We start from the raw sequence: 9,102 nt of genomic DNA, 5'->3' as shown, positions 1-9,102 counted from the left end.
TATCGTTTTTTAGTAATAATGATTTATTAAATGCATAAATAAATACCTATAGAGAAACACATATAAATCTTATATTTTACTTCTTTCCGACATCCGATATCGGATCGGACAATGTGAAAACGCTCTATAGAGAGTTATAACTCTGATTGTCAAAAGTTGACGTTTCACAATTCAGTGACCGCAAACATATGGCCCAGTACAGCGCCATCTCAGTAATCAGTGTGTTTATTGCTTTCATAGGTTAGACAGGTTGGTACATTATATTGGTTCAGCTATGACACCCTGTAGGGCACTGCAATGTGGCTTAAATCTAACTTAATTACTATGGCTTAAGGCTGTCTCTTCTACATTGCTTATAATGGCCATGCGATCATGCATCATATTATATACATGTATATCTTTTAAACGGTTACAAATAATAATCTGTTTTGGATGTCAAACTAAGGCGTTACGTTTTAAGACTTTACCACTCTATTACAATCGATTAACTTTGGCTTTGACTAACCCTTAGCCTAAGCCTGTTTTTCTGTGCTGCGTGATAGACTAATTCCTAAGTTCTAAAGCGATGTGATGTCCCTCCACGTACTTGAGCAGCAAATCGTACTTTCGTTTCACTTTACTGTAGTCGGCTGTAATGTGGAACTTTCGTACCAAGTGCACTAGGTTGGTCTTGACCGACATCAGCGCGTAGTTTTTACCTGAAAATATGAAGAATTTATTGTTTAATAATTAATAATTAATCTTAAAAAAAAGTAAAACCGATTTCGTTTTCATCAGCAGTTCCACGTTATCAAATGGCACTTTTTCTGAACGTAAATACTTGCTTTATTGATGAAAACATAAAAATCGCTATATGTATGCCTATAACATTCGAGGTAGGGATTGCAATCCGGTCTGGTTTTGAATCCGGCCGGATCCGGCCGGATTTTGGCCTCAATCCGGCGGATCCGGTCGGATCCGGCCGGATTGGTATTGCGTATAAAAAGTTCATCAAGTCACGTATTTTATTATGTTTTTTAGCGTTATGTGCGAAGATAAGGATATTTTTCAATTAAGTAACATAACGGCTGTTTTAAGTTTCAAAAATCAACGTTTTTATTATTACATTACCACTAAGTCTTATTACAATAATCAGTCTCACAAATGAAATCTTTTTCTCTTAAAATATCTATACCCCAACCAACATTTCCCACAAAAAGGTGCTTTCAATTCAACCATTTTAGTTTGAGCAAACAAAATCAATGAACGTGTATACCTATACAAGTATACATTAAAACATTTATTCACACAAAACATTTTCCCGCTTTATTTAGTAGCATAATAATAACAAAATAACATACTAAATAATAATAAAAAATAAATATTATAGGACATTTTTACACAAATTGACTAAGCCCCACGGTAAGCTCAAGAAAGCTTGTGTTGTTGGTACTCAGACAACGATATATATTATACAAATACTTAAATACATAGAAAACAACCATGACTCAGGAACATCTCATCACACAAATAAATGTCCTTACCGGGATTCGAACCCAGGATCGCGGCTTCACAGGCAGGGTCACTACCCACTAGGTCAGACCGGTCGTCAAAAGTCAACATAATATATTCCACTAATTACTTTTAATTATTCCACTAATTACTTTTAATTAATCCACTAATTACTTTTAATTCGACAAAACATTTAACTTAACTGCTGAAGTGCTGAATGAAGTTTTATAAATATTTATTCATAATATTTTAAATGCAGGTAACACTATAACTAGGCTATAATGGTTTGTACAAAATAAAATGAAAGAGCATGTACATTAAATTACAATGTAACAACACAACAAATTGAATATAAACCAATCTAGTACTTACGGTGCACGGAAATCTCAACGCTACGACGACACATATTTCGTCGGCTAGAAGACTGGCGTCAACTAACAAACAGGTTGTTGTGTTGCTGTTTGCGAGCGAGAAAATTCGAATATTGGCGAGTACTTTTAAATTTTAACAGTGTTTTAAGCTGTTATTTTATATTTTAGCGCTTTGATTCACTTTACCGGATCCAAGACCGGATCCGGTGAATTTTGCCGGATCCGGTATCATGAAAAATGTTCCGGGTCCGGCTGGATTACCGGATCCGCCGGACCGGATTGCAATCCCTAATTCGAGGAGTATCCTGGATTCCTCATGAATCCCATCATCAGAACTGAGATTTGATAAAAACGGGACCACCTTGGAACTATATACTTTCAAACACAAAAATAATTTTCCAAATCGGTTCACCAATCACGGAGTTATGAGGTAACGTACATACAATAATAATACGGTTGAATTGATAACCTCCTTTTTTTTGAAGTCAGTTAAAAATATTGTTACATTCATGTCTTATTAGAAGGGCGAGCTTGTAGAATCCATAGAATCGCTATGTTAAAAAATATCACTTTAAAGTCAAGAAATGAAAAACGTGTTTTTAATTCTCGCAAAAATTTTCCCATTGAGTGTTTTATTAAATTTTCTCTCATCCGAAGCGTCAGACCCGTTTTTTTTTTTAATTATGTTGGAGTCGTAACGTGCTCTTTATCAGTGAAGATCAAGCTAAAGGAGCCCACTGATTAACAGTCCGCCGGACGGTATCGGCCTGTCAGTTAGAACAAAATTTTGACAGTTCCGAACAACTGACAGGCCGATACCGTCCGGCGGACTGTTAATCAGTGGGCCCCTTTAGGCCAAAAATTCACCTATGCAGTTCCGCCTTCCAAGGCTAAAGGCACCATAGCAGCCAGGGTTCTGAGGCAGCTTGGAGGGGTCCAGCCAGCGCTCTGGCTTGAACTCCATGCGGTCCGGGCCCCATATTGGAAGGCGGTGTATGCCCCACAGGGACACAATGCAACCGCTGCCTGCTGGGAGGGTGTAGTTCTCTGGAAGAATTAATAAATAATTAGGCTGTCTTATTATATAAGTGGGAAGCCGATGAAATCCTAGAGATTTTTTGTTTTTCTTTTTTAGGGTTCCGTACCCAAAGGGTAAAAACGGGACCCTATTACTAAGACTCCGCTGTCCGTCTGTCCGTCTGTCTGTTACCAGGCTGTAACTCGAAAACCGTGATAGCTAGACAGTTGAAATTTTCACAGATGATGTAGGTGTTTTATGATATAGGAGGCAAACGAGCAAACGAATCGCCTGATGGTAAGCGCTTACCGTCGCTCATGGACACAAGCAACACCAGAGGGGAAGTGCGTTGCCGGCTTTTAAGATGGGAATACGCTTTTTTCTTGAAAGTTTGAAGGCCGTATCGGTCTGAAAATACAGGCGACTGTTCATTTCAGACTGCAGGCAGTCAGTTTCTGGAGAAACGCACAATTGAGGACGGCCATCTATGTGGTGAAGATGGAAATAATGTCACGTAAGCAGTACCGTCTTTACCATAAGGGCACACTGGGCTCGTGCCCAGCGCCCCCATCCTCAGGGCACCCCGTAGGGCAGGAAGAGTATATTTGATTACCCATAATAAATAGAAGATCATACTATAAAAATGTTAGTTTAATTCGTTTTCGCTACTTTCCAAAAGGGCCCCAAATTCTTATGTGCCCAAGGGCCCCAGCATAGTTTAAGACGGCCCTGCACGTAAGGCTTGGGGTAGCGAGCTGCAAAAGTGCGTAAAAAGCACTAGGAAGATTAAGGGCCAGTTGCACAAACCACATTTAATGGACTGATTAACGTCAATCAGCAGTGTAGTATGAAACTTCCCATACAATAAAATTTAGCGAACGCTTTAACGGTGACAGACGGTTTCGTGCAACCGACCCTAACGCTACGCTACACGCTCGCCGTACTGCAGGACGCTCCTTATTGTGTAACGAGTAGACCGACAAAAATTAAAAATAATAAGAGCATAAAGCCTGAAGAATCCAAGTCAGGAAAAAAGCCCTAAAATCATCATTAACTTACTAAGTTTAAGCTCCTTGTCGATATCCCTCGCGATGATGGGAGTCACAGGGCTGATTCGCAGCACCTCTTTAATGACCGCCTCCGTGTACACCAGCTTCGCCATGTCTTCCTTGCACAAGTCCGCACTGGAGCCTAGGACGGCCAGTATTCTGTAACAAACAGGAAATATTTAGACCAATTATTTGGTGAACCAAGAGTTTTGACCGAAGGGTTTCAAGTTCGGGCAGTTCGGTCGGCTCCCTGACACTGCATAACGCATCGCAGCCAGTGGCGGATTTGCAGTCTTTGCCGCCCTAGGCTCCAGGCCCTGTAGCCGCCCTTTTCTCAACACCCATCATATTGACTACATTTTGTGTTATTTCTTGTTCAGCGAATTATTTGTCACAATTTGCCGCCCCTAAATATCTTGCCGCCCTAGGCCCGGGCCTACTGGGCCTTAGGGCAAATCCGGCACTGAACGCAGCCATAATGTGTTTTTTAGTTTTAAGGTTTTTTTTTTATATTATGCTGCTTTTAAGGTAATTATCTATTATGGGCCACTAGTTGCCTAAAATAAAGATTTTCATTTCATTTAAACTCCAACCCTGTTAAGATGACGTCCGAATAACGACTACTCTTTCTCTCTTCTCCTAGACGATTTTGACCACAGCTACTGCATTTTATTCCTTAGGTACGGGAACTAAGCTGGTCCGCCCGGTCGTGCGCCCTCATGTGACTACAGTATCATCATCATCACCATCATATTAGGACGTCCACTGCTGGACATAGGCCTCCCCCAAAGAGTGCCACAATGACCGGTCTTGCGCCACCCGCATCCAGCGGACTCCCGCGACCTTTACCAGGTCATCAGTCCACCTTGTGGGGAGTCTACGCACGCTGCGCCTTCCGGTACGTGGTCGCCACTCGAGAACCTTTCCGCCCCAATGGCCAGCGGTTCTACTAATGTGCCCCGCCCACTGCCACTTAAGTTTCTTCTTCTTCCTCGCGTTATCCCGGCATTTTGCCACGGCTCATGGGAGCCTGGGGTCCGCTTGACAACTAATCCCATGATTTGACGTAGGCACTAGTTTTTACGAAAGCGACTGCCATCTGACCATCCAACCCAGAGGGGAAACTAGGCCTTATTGGGATTAGTCCGGTTTCCTCACGATGTTTTCCTTCACCGAAAAGCGACTGGTAAATATTAAATAATATTTCGTACATAAGTTCCGAAAAACTCATTGGTACGAGCCGGGGTTTCAACCCGCGACCTCCGGATTGCAAGTCGCACGCTCTTACCGCTAGGCCACCAGCGCTTTTTAAGCCACCCACTGGGCCACTTAAGTTTAGCGATCTTAAAATTATGACATTTAAATAACACTTGTGACTGTGCTATCGAAATCGCTGCCGAGTTACCTTGTTCTGACTCTAATAACTTTTGATAAAAGAGAATAGAGAGTATAGAGGGGCCCTGTCATAGTAAATTTTGTAGTCACAGTAAATCTATCGACATACGACTAAAACTCAAAATGAAAACGTATAAAACTATCGAAAAAATTTATATATATGGATAAATGATTTTATTATTTTTATATCATTTTATCATTTTGACCCATGTTCATTCACTGATACCTATGTGTTAAAATTGTTAAATATGAAACGGTGTCGTCAACGCCATCTAGCCGACCATAGGCCAAAGGTGTGTGCGCCATCTATCCGAGTATGACTTTTTCTTGATTTCCGAGGCACGTTTTTTTCTTAGACTTTATTCATCTTATACGGAGTTACATATGTCTTTGCTTTTGATTGAGCCTGGTCACGGCCACCATTGCCTTGACCCTACCTAATGGAGTCACCTGCGTGAATCAGGTGTTTACGGCACACGAGAAGGCACATTCGACTCGCTTTTATGATAATTCGAGACATGACGACCAATGCTATAATGAGTAGCACTCACTGGGTGGTTTTACTGCTAATTGTAGAAAGTTTGATACAAAAATAGGGGTAAATAAAACTAGTTTGCGGTCATAAACTTTTGTATAATATATCTTTCCCATTTATTAAATGGATAAAAAATATGCTGAGAATAAAAATAATAGCATTTCATTTGCCCTCATTTGAAAAGATTTGGAGACTGAAATATCTCCTTCTTTTTAATAGCCAGATATAATGGTTTAAGACTTCAAGTGAGAAAAGATAACATATTGTCAAGAATTATGTTTAAATTTTGTAAATTTGTATGCGAGTATTGGTTTGAAACGAAAATGACAAAATCTGTAGCATGGAATCGGTTCGGTATCATAAAATCGGTCGAAGTCATAAATATTTTATTTTGTATTGATTCCGAAATATGGCGACCATGTCACAAAGCGAGAGGCAAGGTCGAATTGCTCTTTAGGGTTTTTACCGTAGACAAGTTATCAGTAGGTATGGCACGTGTCAGGTTTCGCAATGTTTATGTACATAAATTAACAATCATTTCAATCATTTGTGTATTGTTTTTCTTTGTCTTTTCTTTTATTTTGTAGTTTGACAGTGCCTTGGTTTTATACTGTGTAACTTATTTGATCAATAAATAAAAATAAAAAAATTTGACGAGGGATCCATTTTGTTGTGTATTTTTTAACATACCTAATCTGAATATTTTTATTTGTCACATTAACGCAGTAGGTATAAATTTTAATGTTAAAAAAAGAATGAGCATGGATTTTAAAATACCTTAGGTATATTATTATTATTATACCTAGTTAGAATATTTTTTATTGACACACCTTAGTAAAATATACAACATAAGGAAAAAAACAATTCACAAGTCATAGGACAAAGTTGTTATTATTTAGGATTTTTATTTATCTCATATAACACTATTTAGTTTTTAAAAATTGTTCCATAAATAGCTAGACATCATATTAATTTGCTATGCCCTACCAGGGTGCCATGTGTTCGTAATTTTTTTTTATTGTAACAACTTTATTATGTAGGTTCCATGGTTCGCAATAAATAATTCTATTCTATTCAAGGCAGACAACAGATGGTCTTATAACTAAAGAGAATATAATCAAAAAGTAAGTAACTCTGTTAATGTAGACCGGTAGGGTTTGTTTTAGCTTCTTACTCTACTCAATACTACTCTTAGACATCGAGTATCCTGTAGCTATTACAGTTGTCGTCTAGAGCAGCGGTCGGCGACCTTAGCAGCCAAGGGCCACATAGTAGTTAACGAAGTTGACGCGGGCCGCACTTTGTTAATATTTGTGACTTTAGCAGTCTATCAATATTACATACAAAATAGCTAGGGAGGCTAGCGGGCCGCAAGTGAGAGGGTCGCAGGCCGCATGCGGCCCGCGCGCTGGTCTAGAGCTTCTTATCACTTTGTGAGTTTAAAGGACATCTACTCTGCTGCCGAATAAATTCAAAGGGCTTTTGATCTCCATTATCTGACTCATGGAAATGGTCGAAAAAGCTCTTGAGTAAGCACAAGGTAGCTATTGAGGGAGTGATTACATAAAAAATCCCGATAGGTCAAAGTGTGGCAAGGGCCAACTGAAATAATACAATAAGATAATAATTTAAGGTCCTTACTGTTAACTTTTGTAGAATTAAGTACGATAGTTGCGGGTATTTGAGATCGTATTGGTATAGTTGTACCTTCGCATTCTCATGGCTTTATTGATATCACCGTTGGACTGTTAAAATATGTATGATAGTCGAAGGTAGATTGGTTTGTACATTTAATGGTGATACCTTCAATAATTATAAGATCATTTGTTTGGTTTAGACATTGTGGGTATATTAGATTGATGTTTACCAATATACCCACAATGATTAATTTTAATGACTAGCGATTAATATAAAAGTCGAGAGCCACGTGGTTCGAGGAACAGTACTGTAAAACGATTCATGGAGTTAACATCTAGTAATGTTTTGTGAATAAACAGTGTTGTAGTATTTCACCGTTTCATTTGGACTTCATCATCGGCCGCTATCCTTGTTGTCGGGAGTTATCAGCTCCAGAAGGTGGGATGTAATACTGGCTCACTAGAAAAGGTACACTATATATATTTTTTTTTTTTCGTTTATTGTATTTCGTTTCCGTTAAGCGTTTAAAAAACTTAACGACGTATGATGTAAGGTGTAATGAGTATGTGATAATACTACTTTAAAGTAATTGTTCTGTAAGACAAATTAATGCAGTTTAATGCAACGTAATTGTTGCTTTTATACAATTTTGTTTAAATAAGGATAAAATGGTGCCTTAAGTGCTTGTTTACTAGTATTTATTAGAAAATCGAACATTATTTAGTCCCTTGTTTGATTATGAGATGAAATGGAACTTGTGTGTAGATATTAACTTCTGTGTGCAATCAGGTTTGCGTAAATACATACTTTGAGTTAAGCAAGATGTATTCATTTGCGACATTTATATTAAATAGAAATCCTGCTTTTAAATCACAATGATTACTTGATTAGCATTATGAATCCTGTCTTTGTCCTTTTTTATTCTTTAGTATGGATTATTAAACTTGTTAAAAACGAAATCTTAATAAGAACATTACATGTCCGTTACAATAACCCGTTTCAGCCATGGACAAGATACCCACTGAGCGACGGCTGGCAACGCCAGATGATGGCGGAGAGCGCCAGGAGAGGCAGAGTCGGCGGCGCAGCCGGGCACCAGACGAGCGGCGCAGTCGCGGCTCCAGGAGGTCACGCAGCCAGCAGCGGCGCAGTCGCGGCTCCAGGAGGTCACGCAGCCAGCAGCGGCGGGACTCCTATCGACCGTGCAGTCACCGGAGGGACTACGAGCGGTCGCGTTGTCGACACACAGCGGAGCGACCGTCTCGCAGCCGTTCTAGAGGTACGCGACGTTCATGTAGTCATCGTAGAAGCAGTCGCAGGACGATTAGTGAACATAGATATTATGCGAGGGTTCGAGGTAGTCGAAGTGGAGGTCGGAGATCTCGCAGTATAAATAGAAGGACAAATGAAGCTTTACATAACGTTAGATCGCGTAGTCCCCATATGGGTGATAGTCGTCGCGATTTAAGGGTTAGTGAGGACAGTAATGTGCATGCTCGTGCCTCAATAGCTAGGTCCCTAGCTGGGCATACAAATGCAAACAATAGTGATTTAAATGAGAACACTGGTATGACTTTATTGTCCTCTCAAGTAAATCAGGTTCAG

The 9,102-nt window shown here is 39.7% G+C and overlaps 1 protein-coding gene across 1 annotated transcript in view; it reads right to left on the bottom strand.

The window, feature by feature from the left end:
* Positions 1-500: 500 nt before the first annotated feature.
* The window catches only part of LOC134801367 (cytochrome P450 4C1-like), a 30,363-nt gene continuing 21,761 nt past the window's right edge, over positions 501-9,102 (bottom strand). The window contains exons 9-12 of the mRNA XM_063773907.1: positions 3,918-4,088; positions 3,406-3,515; positions 2,730-2,909; positions 501-698 (exon numbers count right to left, since the gene is read on the bottom strand). Coding sequence (XP_063629977.1) covers positions 544-698; positions 2,730-2,909; positions 3,406-3,515; positions 3,918-4,088 — 616 coding nt within the window. The 3' untranslated portion in view covers positions 501-543. The remainder of the gene's footprint in view (positions 699-2,729; positions 2,910-3,405; positions 3,516-3,917; positions 4,089-9,102) is intronic.

The sequence above is a fragment of the Cydia splendana genome, chromosome 21 (assembly GCF_910591565.1).
Source record: "Cydia splendana chromosome 21, ilCydSple1.2, whole genome shotgun sequence".
NCBI lineage: Eukaryota > Metazoa > Arthropoda > Insecta > Lepidoptera > Tortricidae > Cydia > Cydia splendana.
The sequence above is the reverse complement of the archived record's forward strand: the minus strand, read 5'-3'. Positions and strand labels throughout refer to the sequence as shown.